This window comes from Lepisosteus oculatus, chromosome 13 (genome assembly GCF_040954835.1).
Source record: "Lepisosteus oculatus isolate fLepOcu1 chromosome 13, fLepOcu1.hap2, whole genome shotgun sequence".
Lineage (NCBI taxonomy): Eukaryota > Metazoa > Chordata > Actinopteri > Semionotiformes > Lepisosteidae > Lepisosteus > Lepisosteus oculatus.
Window position 1 is genome coordinate 3,747,891 of NC_090708.1, and position 16,088 is coordinate 3,763,978.

The window sequence follows — 16,088 nt, forward strand, 5'->3', positions numbered from 1 at the left end:
AAACAGCCATCAGTGCATATTATCATCAATGTATCTCTTATCTCTCAGATAAGTAGCTCTTTAAGTTAACAGTTTCTTTCATTCCTATTGTACCATCCTGGCAGCTGAGGCACTCAGTGTGTATTATGAGTTTAAAGCCACCAGCCATATCACCCTGCAACTCACAACTGGCAACCCACTGAAGCGCAGCTGGTGTGAGCCTGGTCAGTACCTGGATGTGAGACCTCCTGGGAAAAACTAAGGTTGCTGCTGGAAGAGGTGTAAGTGGGGCCAGCAGGGGGCGCTCACCCTGTGGTCTATGTGGGTCCTAATGTCCTAGTATAACGACGGGGACACTATACTGTAAACAGGCGCCGTCCTTCGGATGAGATGTAAAACCAAGGTCCTGACTCTCTGTGGTCATTAAATATCCAAGGGCGTTTCTCGAAAAGAGTAGGGGTGTCACCCCAGCGTCCTGGCCGAAATTTCCCATTGGCCCTTACCAATCATGGCCTCCTAATAATCCCCCTGTATGAATTGGCTACATTACTCTGCTCTCCTCCCCACTGAGAGCTGGTGTGTGGGGAGCGTTCTGGCGCACTATGGCTGCCCTCGCATCATCCAGGTGGGACTGCACACTGGTGGTGGTGGAGGGGATCCCCATTACCTGTAAAGCGCTTTGAGTGGAGTGTCCAGAAAAGCTCTATATAACTGTAAGCAATTATTATTAAACTGATTCAGTTATCGATTTCTTTCATTCCTATTGTACCTGATTAAAAAAGTGATCAATCTTAGCCGCTCTACTTGAAACATATTAATGTCCAGTAGTTCCCATCCTGGCAGCTAAGGCACTCAGTGTGTGTTATGAGTTTAAGGAATTTCAAAGAGGTACGTGAGACAGCCTCACTCTCCATTGAAGCTCAGGACACCAAAGCGTGTGTGGTAGACATTGCCACACTACAATGTCAGAGATGTCATCTCTTTTTCTCAGGGAAAGACTTCCAACATTACATTCCTCCTTGTTCAAAGGAGAGACTCATTCTTTGGAAGTGTGTACTTTTTAAGGTAATGAAACAATGTGTATCTGGAATTATATTTGAACTATTCAAATATATATCAAAATGTGTGAAACTACATACAGTAAAATACATAAATAGAGAGATAATAGATAAATTAATGCAATTCCTACATGAAAGATACTTTTTTTGATCATTGTAGTACATATATTTATTTTAAAAACATTTAAATATGGAAATTAATCAATTAGTCCACTACAAAAAAAGACAGTTTATAATAGAAAAGGATACAGAAAGTTATGCATTTCTGTATTCCTACCACCACCTTCTCCAAAAAGGAACACGTTGTGTAGTCAAATCTTATAATGTATACAGTATTGTTCTATTATTTCTGTATCTATGACTCTCAACCAAGATGTTTAGGAAATATCGTGTCTAGTGGTTTGGCTCTGGCAAATACATAAGAGCTCCCTCACATCTGACTAAAAAAGCTATTGCCTAATTAGCAAGTTGAGGTGAGACTGCATACTGTTCTATATGCTGAAAGTACTGAGTGGAGAAAAGTCTCAACAAGCAAACAGATCAATTACGTGCATCAGTGGTTAAGGCCCCAATTAAATTGAAAACCAAAAGAGACTGGTGTCCCTCTGGACCAGGGCAGAGTGCCTTTGTTCCATATGTTGCAGAAAAAATAAGATAATACATGAATAGTTAACATAGGGATTATAAATTAAAGTTGGTGAAAGTTAAAAATTGAAACATAACATAAAAGTATTTAAATATTAACAATAAGTTTAAAATACATTAATTACTCTACAATGATTTTGAGGGCATTTTCCCCATCACATGTTTTTTTGTATTTTTTTCTGGTTTAAATAAAATAATATAACATTTTGGCATAAAAATACAGAAAAGCAACCCAAAACTTGAAGCTAAAATAGCAAAGATTTCCACAGCTACTGTGAACTTCCCAGGAGAGCTGATATAAGCTGGGATAAAGGTGATCCAGACAGCACAGAATATGAGCATGCTGAATGTAATGAATTTGGCTTCATTGAAGTTATCAGGCAGCTTCCGAGCCAGGAAAGCGAGTACAAAGCACATGGCAGAGAGGAATCCTATATACCCTAACACAGCCCAGAATGCACCTGCAGATCCAAGGTCACACTCCAGAATAATTCTGTCATTATAATATTTCATATTTTGCTTTGGAAAAGGAGGTGATATTATCAACCAGAGGCCACAAATCAATACCTGTAAAAGTGTGAAAGCAAGAACACTTAACCTTTGCTGTTTGGGCCCAAACCATTTCATAATGTTATTGCCTGGCAGTGTAGCCCTAAAGGCCATTAACACCACTATTGTTTTCCCCAGAACACAAGAGATGCACAGGACAAATGTGATCCCAAATGCTGTGTGGCGCAACATACAGGACCAGTCAGAGGGCTGGCCAATGAAAGTAAGTGAACAGAGGAAACACAGAGTCAATGAAAAGAGCAGAAGGAAACTCAGTTCAGAGTTATTGGCTCTTACAATAGGCGTAGATCTGTACCTGAAAAAAATAATAGATATTGCTATGGTAAAGCACATTCCAAGCACAGAACATACTGTTAAAATTATCCCCATTAATTCTGCAAATGACAAAAACTCTGTGCTTTTTAAGACACACTGATTTCGCTGTTCATTTGATCTGTAATCCACTGGACACTTTGAACACTCTGTTGAATCTGAAAATAAAATATTTTTTTAAATTAGTGGACAAACACAAATTAATCAAAGAACTCATCTAAACCTTGTGTGTTTTATCTTGCATTTTGAACATTCATTATCAATAGTTTAGTTTGAATTCATTCTTGGGTGAAGTAGAATAATACAATTTAGCTAAATTTAAATTAGATATTTCTGGACACCACTTAAAAACAGCAGAATTACTGACAAGAATATCACTTGTTTAACACATTCTGTACTTCTTAATACAAATTCTTATCTTTCATTAGATATTATTTTTGTTGTATAAAGATTTTAACTAGATCAATCAGTTGAGAAAAAAAAATCTGTTTACAATTACAGCCTGGAGAGTTTTTATTTATACATCACTCTTTTTACTAGAGCAATTTGAGTGAAACATCATGCTTAAGGGTACAAACACAGCTTTTTATTGTCATGCTGTAAAAGTTAGTATTTTGTTAATGTGCATTAATTGTTTTAATTGCTACCTGAGATATTGCTGAACTCTCCCTCTGCACAGGGAATGCAGATGAAGCAGCAGACTGGCTTCCCTTTCTCAATGGCCTTACGAGTCCCTGGAAGGCAGCTCTCACTGCACACTGATCTTGGCACCTGGAAGATAGTGAGAGACAATTATGTTCTTTTGTTAAAAAGCAAGACTGGAGATTTGTTCAAAGTTAATATGCCAATTACAGCACTCAATAGCAATGTGGGCATTGTTGTTAAGTCAAATTAGTACACAAGTACACAACTGTATTTTAAAGAGGACATGCAGGTCAACGGTTTTTGAAAAAATAAAATACTGTAACAAGACCTCTCACTTTTGCACCCCAGGGACATTGGATAAGTTACTGTACAGTATGTGGTCATAAAACCTTTGGAGAGCTAACTCAATCACAACACCAATCTTGCAGAATTTCCTAATCAGTAGTTAACTGGAAGCTTTAAGTATAAGATTTATACTGCACTTTTGATTTATTTATATCCAACTAAATCAGAAACACACAAAGTAGAAGGGATTACCTGAGAATTGTAGCCATTGGATTTCAGTGGAGGCTATGTTTCAAAACAAAAAAAATGAAATACTGAGTGAGAAACTTACCTCATCCTGATCTCCTGCCCAGACTACACTGATATCACTCATTATAAACTGTTGTCCTTCTGGTAAAGAAGCATCATATAGACCAATAACGTCAAATGTTGTGATTCCCTTCATGTTCCGCTGCCAATTAACTATTGCATATCGTGCTACTGGATCCCCATTGTCATCAAAACGCACCTTCTCTCCACTCCTAGTTATAAAGTTGACTCTGGCCAAAGAGTGCAGCACCTAGAGGAAAACAAGCTAAAATCAGGTTCAGTTCTTTTCAGGTCAAATGCATGATATTATTTCGTATATAAATATATTTACCTGCCAAGGTTCTATTGTATTTATGTTTGCACATGTTTTATCAGTGTATCCTTGACTAATATTGCATGCGAAAAGATTGTGTAATGAATGGGCTACAGCATACACAGCTTTATACACATTGTTGGATATCCTCAGTTCTGATACATCCGTGTATTGGTTATTTATTCCATTCAGAGTCTCTGCTCCTGTGCATGGCTTAGTATGCGCATCCTTGCCAAGTGACAAACTGCAGTTGAAAATACTTTCCCAATACTCATTTAAACCAGAGTTTCCAGGGTTGCTTGATGGACGAGCATTTAAAATAAACTCTTTTAGTCCTGGTATTTCAGCATCTGGAATGGCAAAACCAATTGACCCTCCCAGAACATTATAACCTTCCTGTGATGCAAGGTACCTGTCTGTCACCCAAGCCTCACTCCCCACCCACTGGAAACCTGTGACATTCTGAATCAGAAGTTCTTTCATCAGTAGATCCAAATCTGGACCAGAAGCAAAAGCAACAATTACTTTGGAAGTTGACTTTTTGACAGTATCTACAACTTTAAGGAATTTCTCTCTACGATCAGTTCTGTAAATGGCCTCTGAATACTCAATACAGATCCCCTCCTGCTGGGCAGCTTGTACAAAGGTAGCCATCCCATTGTTGCCATAATCATTGTTAGTTCGAATGGCTCCAACCCAGGTCCATCCAAAGTGTTTCACAAGCTTTGCCAGGGCTCTGCTTTGGTAATAATCACTGGGAATCATCCTGAAGAAGCTGGGGAACTCCTTTCTGTTGCTGAGATAGGCAGAGGTAGCAAAGTGACTGATCTGCAGGAATGAAAAACAAGACATTATCTTAGATTGTAGGAGGAGATAAATGGCTTAATTGAGATTAAAAAGTTGAACTTGAAATAAACTTGAACTTGAAAATAACTAGGAAGGGAAACACAGGTGAAGTAGTCAGCATATACAAGATTATAATACATTCATAAATTTAAATTATATTTTAATGTTTACAGTATGAGTAAGTATGAGCATAGCACATACTGAAACTGTGTATGTGTGTGCTTCATACAAGATAATAGTATGACCTGCCCCTATTTAGTTCATCTTGCTATATTTCTTTACAGTCCTACTAATGTGCTACAAAGAACACATCAAAGCTTGGTCTCTTAATTTGAAGATTACATTTATTGGACTTATGAATGCTTGAAAGAAAAAAGATTAGCTTTGATTCCTTAATAATGCTTTTGTGATATAAAGACATCATATGATCGAGTAATTACATTAAAAATGCAATAATTTCTAAATTTACACTAAATTGAAACTGAATTTTTTATTTTAAAATTCCACTCAAGTTTAATTTTGTATTATTTAACATGGTACTTTTGAAATAAAATGTTCTCACCACTGGCATGTGAAAGGGTCCAACAGTTGCAGCCATTCCTATTGTTGGTGTTGAGCTAGAGTGTCCGATGATGGCGTGGACAGTTGATGGTTTGGTGCAGGACTGGTTTAACACAAGTCCTACTTGTTGGCTATTCATTAAATCCAGAGATGCCTTTATAGTCAAAGGGATAGAGCGACAGGAATCATATATCCTATAGCCCAGGGAAATATCAGGAAGAATCTCCAAACTGTTATTTATTTCTTCAATGGCAAAGATCATAGTTTGAGCAAATTGTAATTCTACAGGATTTAAACTGTGGAGCAAATACATACACATATTTCACAAATTGAACAGTATTTTTATCATTACATCTAACAGTATTCACATTTAAATATTATTTTGGCTGATTAAATCATACATTTTAAAATGCTTGCTTTAAAAATCAAGCACATAATCTGTTCATGTAGCTACAGTATTTTAGCTACTGTACATTTACATGTATTTTTATTTTTAAAAATAATGATAATGGATCAGTTACCTTTCACATCTGATGTGTCCTGGGTTTACTTCAAATGTTGGATTTACAACAACAGGGTTTTTATGGATTGAAAAAACAGCTCCTATTGTAATGTCCCCTTCTTTTGAAAACTGTAGCAGTTCTTGTGTTCTGTATGGCTGGCAAATAGGCTTTTCAGCACTTGTCAAAACCATAATTAATGCTACTGCTACAAGCAGCAACATTGTCAAATGTGTGTTGTCCTAAAGACAGAGTACTTCAGCTCAAGGTGTTTATATACGGCTGTGTATTTCTTACATGTTAAAATTAGCAATGAACCAGAGTTCAAACGCACATTGTAGCATCAATTCTCAGTGGTGATCTCAATGTTATGATCACCTCAGGAGAAAAAATTGTTTTGAACATCTGTTTTGAAAAAGTTTTGAACATCTGCTTCTACACACATTGTTTGTGCATAGTGTATTTCTCCAGGATTTAAACTGTGGAACAAATACACTCACAGAAAGAAAGAATTAGCATTTAATGATTTTGGGACAACTGAGAAATCAAGTTTAAAGAGGCCATTTTTATTAAACATTATAAAGCAGTGTACAGACATAATTTAAATGAAAAGACCATACACATTATATAGCATACATATACATAAATCATGCTAATATTTGTTTTTTTTTACATTAGCATCATTTTGATTTTTATGTATTGAACAAGTCATTACAATCTATATTGTGTATACTCTGTACAATTTTATACAATGTAACCATGATTGTTTTTATGTGTGATACAATTACAGAAGAACTGAGGTACAAGTAACCTGTTGTTTTTTATAGTTCTATTAGATCACTTTACCCAGAATTAATAGACCAGTCCCTATATCCTTGACATTATTTAACTATTTATCCAGGTAGAGTAAAATAGGATGAATGAAGCAAGTTTTTCTACTTGCTCTCTAGTTATATAGAGTGTAACACAATGCAGGCAGCAGTTGGCATCAGTACTGAGGATGGACTAAGGAAGACACTTGAAAAAATAATTTAAAAAAATACAAGCAAAATAAGTGTGCTAAAATGCATCAAAAGACTAAAAAAGTAGAGTTAAAGGTGTAATCGTAAATATTGACTACAGACTAATACATTAGTTGTATCTCTTATGGTCCATCTTAACTCTATTCTCTTTGTAAATGTTTTCTGACCTACTCAGACTTGATTTCTATTACCTTACAGGACTTTTTAAAGGTGTAGTATTTTCTTTCTATGGTGAAGAACATTTGTTTTTCTGATGCAGTTTTTTGGTTGATCTTTAGCAGTCAGTGGCTCTGCAAGCTGAAATGAATAACAAAACAGCCTCACAAGCACAGTCGATACATGAATACATGGCTACACTGAACTAATTAACCCCAATTAGGGTGAAAGAAGTTTGTTTGCTAAATGTTTTGACTGCTTGTTCACTAATGCTGCCATCAGTAATGGACGTCCACATTATCAGACTGCACAGCAATTAATTAATATCTTGCCATTATCTTGAGTTGTATAGAGTGTAATATTGCACATTACTAATAATACATAATTCTACATAATATCATTCAAAAGTTGAAGAAATTGCTTCATTCTTTCTTTCTCTTTCTTCTATTAAGCTAAGAAATAATAATATAATATTTAATTATTAAATTTTCAGTGTAACAGTAATACTGTATCTAAATATAATTTCTTTCAAGATTGCATATCTCAACTAAAAGAAGAAAGCATTATTTTTTATTAAAATGTATTCTTATAACAATATCACTTAAAGTATAAAAGAAATCATACCTGTCACACCAATAATGTTTTACATTGTTTCTTAAGATGGAAACAGAAACTGGTGAGTTTTCCTATTTTGGAAATATCTTATAAAAAATCCACTTGGCTTTTGAGATTACTTTCTGTTCATCTTTGCGGATGAGTGTATAGATTCCCCTACATTTCAGATACAATCATCTCTGGGCTAGGAAATCATAAAGTGTTCTTCTCTGTTATGAACAAGATCATTAAATTCCCTAACAACTCTGCTTTGTCTTAAGGTTTTGCAATTCTTTCAGTCCAAGATTGATGCTATCAATCTACAATTTTCTGAATCAAACTGTAACCTTATTCCTGATTGGAGCAACTGTTCGAGGCCTGAATTTTCCATTGAACAATCCCTCAGTACCAGATTTTTCTGAATTCAGCTTAGTTTATTCAGATCAACTTGCAAACATTAATGACAGTTGCAAAACAAATTCTTGTTCCCATTCCCACCCCTTTACTGAAAGTTGCCTTTCTGACTCTGCCTGTTAGTGATCAACATCATCAATAGTTCCTATGGTATGGCCCCCATTGCTTTAAAAACTGTATTAGTCACTCTTATACTTAAGAGTATAAAAAGCTTCTCTTGGATTCTAATATTAGGATGAACTACAGACCAATTTCTATTTTACTATTCCTATCCTATCTGAGATTACAGGCTCATACGATGGCTCACACTACAGTCCACATGGGTTCTAATGACCCAGTATAGTGATGAGTATATACTGTAAAATTGCACCGTCCTTCAGACAAGACGTAAAACCATGGTCCTGCCTCTTTTAAAATCGGGGAGTTTCTCAGAAAAAGAGTAGGGGTGTACCCCGGCACCCTGGCCAAATTTCCCATCGGTCTCCTAATAATCCCCATCTATGAACTGTGTCATTACTGTGTTCTCCTCCACCCTGAGTGGTGGTGTGTGGTGATCATACTGACGCACTTTGGCTGCCATCGCATCATCCAGGTGGGGCTGCACATTGCTGGTGGTAGACAGGAGTCCCCATTGCCTGTAAAGCGCTTTGAGTGGAGTGTCTAGAAAAGTGCTACAGTATACAGTATACAATAAGTGTAAGGAATTCATATTATTAACCCCAGTCAATCATGATGTGCCTCAGGGTTCACTCCTGGGCCCATTGCTCTATATTTTTTATACGTTTCATCACGGTCAGATTGTATGCAAACATAGTCTTCAGTTTCATTCTTATGCGAATATTCTCAGATTTACGTTAAAATGTTTTTTTCACCTCTGACCTCCTACCTCTGTAGCTTATCACTTGCACGTGTGACATCAAACTCTGGTTGGCATTTCCCATCAATGTCTAATGCTGAACGCCCGATTCGATAATGTAATAATGTTAATTGATGTAATACATTTAGAACATCAAGGCCTGATTTCTCCAACTCTTTACTCTATGGGCTCCCTAACTCACTTCTCAACAACTTGTAATACGTTCAGAACTCTGCAGCCAGACTACTTACTCACACCAGACCCTGGGAGTATATCACTTCTACACTGAAGTCTCTGCATTGGTTGCCTATAAAGTCACTCCATATAAGACCTTTTAAGGCTTTAAATAATGTGGTTCCATCATACTGTATATCTCTGAAATTCTCCATGTTCACCCTCCCTCCTGTAGGCTTCATTCAGTTGATTATGGTCCTTGACTCATTGTATCGTAGGATCAATTTCAAACTTTTTTTTCTGTTGCTTCTACTTTGGTATGGTCATCCAACTCTTTGAAAGACAAATGTGTTGACTCTCTTCAAATCTAAACTCAAAACTCACCTTTTACTAGGGTCTGTGTCTGTTTGCCCTAAATTCTATCCTGTATGTTCATGTTTATTTTTGCTTTTAGTTTTTTTTTGTACTTTTTGTCTTTTTGTGTGTCACTATGTACAGTGTCCTTGAGTTATTCAAATGTTTAGTCCTCGTGTGTTGAATATACAGTATGTACACAGAATTGTAATGTGCTTTAAAACAGAAATTAATACATTTTAAATGTGGCTTACAATGCTTTTGAAGGCATCTTCCGCATTAAATGCTTTTTGCTATTTTTTTCAGGTTTTAATAAAATAATAAAACATTTTGGCATAAAAATACAGAACAGTAAACCGAAGCTCGAAGCTAAAATAGCAAATATTTCCACAGCCACTGTGAACTTCCCTGGAGAACTAACATATGCTGGGATAAAGGTGATCCAGACAGCACAGAATATGAGCATGCTGAATGTAATGAATTTGGCTTCATTGAAGTTATCAGGCAGCTTCCGAGCCAGGAAAGCGAGCACAAAGCACATGGCAGAGAGGAATCCTATATACCCTAACACAGCCCAGAATGCACCTGCAGATCCCAGGTCACACTCCAGAATGATTCTGTCTGCATAGTAATTCATATTTGTGTTTGGAAAAGGAGGTGATATTATCAACCAGAGACCACAAATCAATACCTGTACAAGTGTGAAAGCAAGAACACTTAACCGCTGCTGTGTGGGTCCAAACCATTTCATGATGTTATTGCCTGGCAGTGTAGCCCTAAAGGCCATTAACACCACTATTGTTTTCCCCAGAACACAAGAGATGCACAGGACAAATGTGATCCCAAATGCTGTGTGGCGCAACATACAGGACCAGTCAGAGGGCTGGCCAATGAAAGTAAGTGAACAGAGGAAACACAGTGTCAACGAAAAGAGCAGAAGGAAACTTAGTTCAGAGTTATTGGCTCTTACAATTGGGGTAGATCTGTATCTGAAGAAAACAACAGCTATTGCTATCGTTAGGGAAGTTCCAAATGCAGAGCATGTGACTAATAGTATTCCCATTAATTCTCCATAAGACAGAAACTCAATGTTTTTCATTATACACTGATTGCGATGCTCAGTTGATCTGTATTCCAAAGGGCATTTAGAACACTCCACTGAATCTGGAAAATGATAATAAAGCAAATAAAAATTGACTGATCAATTCTTTGTGGGTTTACTTCCTCTGCAAAAAAATTGAAATTAACATTTTAGCTATGATTATCCTTATATGGTTCTTTTCTTTTCTGATTTGTTTTGTTTAGATTTTATATGATTATGCTGAGAATGTGGATCAGTCCCTTATGTTTAAAATCTGAGTACAAACTCAATGAAAGGCAAATTAACCCATATTCCCGATGTTAATACCTTACCTGTAGTGTTGCTGAACTCTCCCTCTGCACAGGGGATGCAGACAAAGCAGCAGACTGGCTTCCCTTTCTCAATGGCCTTACGAGTCCCTTGAAGGCAGCTCTCACTGCAGACTGATCTTGGTACCTGCGACAATATACTGTAAATATGACACTGAGACACAATGTTTACAGTCAGTCGTATACTGTATGATGCAATTTTATCTATTCTATGTGATTGTATGTGTGTTTATAAGGTCAAATCATTAGTACAGTGATTCTGAGTCAGAATATTATATAATTAAAGTGAAAATAAAAACGTATGGTTATAAATACAGCCCCACAATACCTGTTTGAAAGAATTTTTAAAATTGTTGAAAATGTTCTAACTTATTTTTGACTGATGTTGTGTGCACTGCTTGATACAGTCAGCACAGGGTACATGAATGTTAAGTTGTTCTTCTTAAAATAGGTATTTAAGTGCTTATGATGAAAATACTTTGAAAATTCTGGTATTCGTAATCTTTTTTTATTTGCTTGATGCGCCAAATAGATATGGCGATTTGCTCATGTATACTGTACATAGATCTTAATGAATTTATCTTTCTATACTGAAAAGTGTTGAATCACAACAAATAATTATTTACACCAATAGTGTACAGTATGTTGTATTTTGATATCTCTTGATTATTTGCTTATCCATAATGGCTGTGAATGTTAATTAACTCTCTTCCTATCACAACAAATGAGGTCTCAGAACATAGGAGACAGTACTGTACTTCTAATGATGCCTTGAATTGGGTGAGTGAATGTTTCTGTCCTTCTGTCACATCTGTTAGTGTCAATTTGCTGGTCAATACCTTACCTTACTGTGATTACCTGCCCATACAATACTGGCATTGTTTATTATAATTTGGTGTCCTTCTGGTAATGAGGCATCATACTGTCCAATAATCTCAATAGTTGTAATCCCTTCCTTATTCAGATGCCAGTTTACTACTGCATATCGTGCTACTGGATCCCCATTTTCATCAAAATACACCTTCTCTCCACTCCTGGTTGTGAAGTTAACACTTCTCATGTAATGTAGCACCTACAGATAAACATTTGTCCATCTTTATATTGTTAGAATATTACAATAAACTTCAACATTTTGCAATAAAAAGCAGATTGTCCATTATTTAAAGTATTTATTTCTCTTACCTGCCAAGGTTCTGTTTTGTATTTGTTTGCACATGTAAGATTTTGAAATGGTCCATTGCCACTTTTGCATTCAAACAAATTGTGCAATGAGTGAGCTATAGCGTAGACTGCATTGTACATATTGTTTAGCACGCCCATGTCCGATATATCAGTGTACTGGTTATTAAGTCCTGCTAATGTCTCTGTTCCTGTGCATGGCATAATATGTTCCTCCTTGTTAGGTGTTAGGCTACAATTGAAAATACTCTCCCAAAGCTCATTTAAGCCAGCATTTCTATTAGTTTTTGATGGACGTGTATTTAGAATAAATTCTTTCAGTCCTGGTATCTCTGCATTTGGAATTGCAAAGCCAATTGCTCCAGCCAGGACTTTATAACCTTCTTTTGATGCAAGGTATCTCTCTGTAATCCACGCCTCAGTGCCAACCCACTGGAGGCCTGATACATTCTGTATCAACAGTTCTTTTATCAATAGATCTAAATCAGAATCGGCTGTAAAAGCAACAATTACCTTTGAGGATGATTTCCTAATGATTTCTACAACTTTAAGGAATTTCTCTCTAGAATCAGTTCTCAGAATGGCTTCTGAGTATTCAGTACAGATCCCCTCTTGCTGAGCTGCTTGTATAAAGGTAGCCATCCCACTGTTGCCATAATCATTATCACTTCTAATGGCCCCAACCCAGGTCCATCCAAAGTGCTTCACAAGCTTTGCAAGGGCTCTGCTTTGGTAATAATCACTGGGGATTGTCCTGAAGAAGCTGGGGAACTCCTTTTTGTTACTGAGACAGGAACATGTAGCAAAGTGACTGATCTGTAATAGTAAAAAAGAAAAGATGAAAACATGAATCACGGTCATTATTTGAGGTTGGCTGTTATTTTATGACTGTGCTGATTTAACAATTTAACGTGCTCTGTGGCACTTTCACAATTGTTACCATACAAAATAGCATTTTAAGTGAGCTGAATTACAGTTTAAATACAAAACTGGGATTTGATCATTGAAAAATACCAAAAAAAGTGTTTGTTAGATTTAAAAAAGTAAATAAGATTTATATTCTAAAAGATATCTGTTCTGATAATAATTTAAATTTAAATCTTTTGTCCCATAACTGCGTTAAATGAGAACATTGCGGATTCTACACTCCACCTAATTCTTAAGTTCTAATAATGACTTTTACAAGACACATTTATTTACCTTCTTGCATAATACAATACATTTAAAATATAGATTTTTTAATGTAATTTACCATGAATCTGGAAGTGTCTCATGTACAGTATGGGCGAGGGTGCAGTTAAACTAGAATACTATGGTTTATAAGGGAACAAGTAATAGGTTTATTCCATGCTGAAAAGAGAGGAAAGAAAACACAACGTTTCGGCTGTGAAGCCTTCTTTGGGTGTAAGAAGCACCCAAAGTACTTCTTACACCCAAAGAAGGCTTCACAGCCGAAACGTTGTGTTTTCTTTCTTTACTTTTCAGCATGTAATAAACCTATTACTTGTTCCTTTGCAGCCTACGCATGCTGAAGCAGCTACCCACCTGAACTAAAATGGTTTATGTCTGCAGCAGGCTTAATATTATCAGTAGATAATAATTGATAAAGATTGTTTGCTTGTTCAATTAAAAGATAGCTGATGGAGACAATATTGTTTTCAATTTAGTCTGTTAATTTAAATAAAGGTTTCTTACCACTGGTATGCGAAATGGTCCGACAGTTGCTGCAATGCCTATTGCTAGTGTTGAACTAGACTGCCCTATGATGGCGTGGACAGTCGAGGGTTTGGTGCAGGACTGGTTTGATAGAAGTCCTTCTTCATGCCCATTCATTAATTCCAATGATACTTTTATAGACAGAGGTATGGAGCGACAGGAATCATATATCTTATAGCCCAGGGTAACATTAGGAAGAATATCTGATCTGTTATTAATTTCTTCAATGGCAAGGATCATAGCTTGAGCAATCTGTAACACTCCAGGATTTAAACTGTAAGAAAAAAAGCTCACAGTTTATTATTATTATTATTATTTTCATTTTTCAGCAACAGTAGTACTTGTGTCATAAACTGTAATCGAACCTTATCTTACCTTTCACAGATGATGTGACCTGGATTGAGTTTAAATGTTGGATTCACAACAACTGGGTTTTTATGGATTGAAAGTATTGCTCCTATTGTGATGTCTCCATATTTTGAAAACTGAGGCACTTCTTGTGTTCCATATGGCTTGCAAATAAGCTTTTCAGCTCTTGAAAAATGAGCGATTAGCAGCACTTTTGCAAACAGCAGCATTGCAAAATAAAGTGTGGTCTGTTGTTTCTTCCTGCCAGGATCCAAAATGCATCACCAGCTCTTACTGTATATAGAGTGCAGCTCTCATGCTTTAGATTAAATGATGATCAGTCTCTCCCCTAAGCATCAATTCTCAAAGGTTTTTAGTGTTTCTTCTGCCTGGGGAAAAAGAGCATATCTTAAAGTTCAGTAGATAAATATGTCATTGGTTTGTTTGTCTGTGCATGCATGAATTTGTTACTATCATGCTTAAGAAAAACAAAATAGTTCTGTCAAGCAGAATGTGTGTCAGATCTTTCAAAAGTAATGTATTGTAAAATTTGATTTAAATGCAGGTTATATACCGATTAAGAAGACTGAGTAAATCAGCTTATTTTCACATCACCAAAGAGGCATGCTGTCTGCTATCTTAAGTATATTTTTACAGCACTGTTTCAAGTCAAAAATATTTTTGAATGTGTAGGAGTTTCATATTGTGTATTTAGGGGAGTACTTGCATCATTTAATATACCATAATTATTGATATACTGTACTATGTTCTGTTTGTTTCTTTCATTTCAATCTTTTGCCCACTTCTTGTTAATATAATAATATACTACTAATAATAATAATAAACATTTATTTTGTGTAGAACCTTTAAAAGTGGCTTCTCCAACTAATTTATAGACAGCAAAATTACACAATAACAATGAGGGTTTGGAATACAGTAGGAAGGCAAGGGGGCAAATAAAGAACCAGCTAAATAAAAGACTTTCTAAAGAAGAAGGTTTAGAATCTTGATTTAAAATGCTCAGGGAAGCTCTGGAATTCTATTCCTACAGACTAATATCTGTAGGAATAGAATTCCCGACCTTTGGTGAACAGCAGGAGAAGGCCCTGTCACCCATAGTATGTAGGCAGGCTTGGGGGATGGACAGGAGACCAGGATTAGTTGAATAGAGGTTGTGAGGTGGGGGGAAGGATGATGGTAAGTCAGATCAGTGCCAAGCCATGTGTAGCCTTTTAGGTGAGCATGAGGTTTCATGGTGTGTTAATGCACTACATATACTATACATCTTTTTGACAGCACGTAGGAGAACGTGGCAGTTTCGAGCATCACATTTTACTTTGGTATGTTCAACTTCAGACCCATCTTTTGTCCAGCCAGCAACTTGAGGTTTTCTCATTGGCTTCATTAGAAGAGTCTCACAAAGGACACAGTGAGCCAACCCTGGATGTAGATGAGGATGTAGTGATTTATAATCCCAACAATTTAACATTACTCCTTTATACGTGTGTATAAATATGTGTATATGTACAGTATTTGCACAGATGCAGTCACTCAGAACGCGTAGTATTTCTTCCAAATATGGTAAAAGTAGTGCAGTACATTGTAATTGTAATAGTGTACTGTATGTAATTCACTGTCCATAAAAAGAACACTAGGTGGCACTTGTGGAAATGTAAGTGAAACGATGAATAATAATTCAACAGTTATTCTGTTTCTCTGCTGTGCATGTTTAAATCCACTTAATTTGGAAAACTAATATGGAATTTTACAACTAAAGGGACATTTTGAAAGCCAAAAATAAAAACAGAAGTATAACATTATATATACCTAATGTAACACAAA

The 16,088-nt window shown here is 36.2% G+C and overlaps 2 protein-coding genes across 2 annotated transcripts; both read right to left on the reverse strand.

Annotated features, from left to right (window-relative positions):
• Nucleotides 1-1,424: 1,424 nt before the first annotated feature.
• On the reverse strand, nucleotides 1,425-6,254 carry LOC102691432 (extracellular calcium-sensing receptor-like). The gene is made up of 6 exons (XM_069197685.1): nucleotides 6,045-6,254; nucleotides 5,525-5,819; nucleotides 4,135-4,944; nucleotides 3,826-4,053; nucleotides 3,212-3,335; nucleotides 1,425-2,722 (listed from the first exon to the last, which is right to left on the reverse strand). The coding sequence occupies exons 1-6, from the start codon at nucleotides 6,245-6,247 to the stop codon at nucleotides 1,809-1,811; spliced, it is 2,574 nt and encodes an 857-aa protein (XP_069053786.1). The 5' UTR covers nucleotides 6,248-6,254; the 3' UTR covers nucleotides 1,425-1,808.
• Nucleotides 6,255-7,847: 1,593 nt separating this feature from the next.
• LOC102691630 (extracellular calcium-sensing receptor-like) lies at nucleotides 7,848-14,870 on the reverse strand. Its single transcript, XM_069197686.1, has 6 exons — nucleotides 14,274-14,870; nucleotides 13,878-14,172; nucleotides 12,186-12,998; nucleotides 11,848-12,075; nucleotides 11,007-11,130; nucleotides 7,848-10,757 (listed from the first exon to the last, which is right to left on the reverse strand). The coding sequence occupies exons 1-6, from the start codon at nucleotides 14,474-14,476 to the stop codon at nucleotides 9,844-9,846; spliced, it is 2,577 nt and encodes an 858-aa protein (XP_069053787.1). The 5' UTR covers nucleotides 14,477-14,870; the 3' UTR covers nucleotides 7,848-9,843.
• Between the last annotated feature and the right edge of the window lie 1,218 nt (nucleotides 14,871-16,088).

What these genes read in the sequence shown, in the direction of transcription:
- LOC102691432 (XM_069197685.1), bottom strand. Translation starts at nt 6,247, where the DNA reads ATGTTGCTGCTTGTAGCAGTAGCATTAATTATGGTTTTGACAAGTGCT. An exon ending in ATACAATAGAACCTTGGCAG is followed by an intron (nt 4,054 to 4,134) that starts GTAAATATATTT and finishes GTTTTCCTCTAG; the next exon opens with GTGCTGCACTCTTTGGCCAG. An exon ending in GGGCAGGAGATCAGGATGAG is followed by an intron (nt 3,336 to 3,825) that starts GTAAGTTTCTCA and finishes ACTATCTTCCAG; the next exon opens with GTGCCAAGATCAGTGTGCAG.
- LOC102691630 (XM_069197686.1), bottom strand. Translation starts at nt 14,476, where the DNA reads ATGCTGCTGTTTGCAAAAGTGCTGCTAATCGCTCATTTTTCAAGAGCT. An exon ending in GACCATTTCGCATACCAGTG is followed by an intron (nt 12,999 to 13,877) that starts GTAAGAAACCTT and finishes TTACTATTACAG; the next exon opens with ATCAGTCACTTTGCTACATG. An exon ending in AGAGTTCAGCAACACTACAG is followed by an intron (nt 10,758 to 11,006) that starts GTAAGGTATTAA and finishes ATCATTTTCCAG; the next exon opens with ATTCAGTGGAGTGTTCTAAA.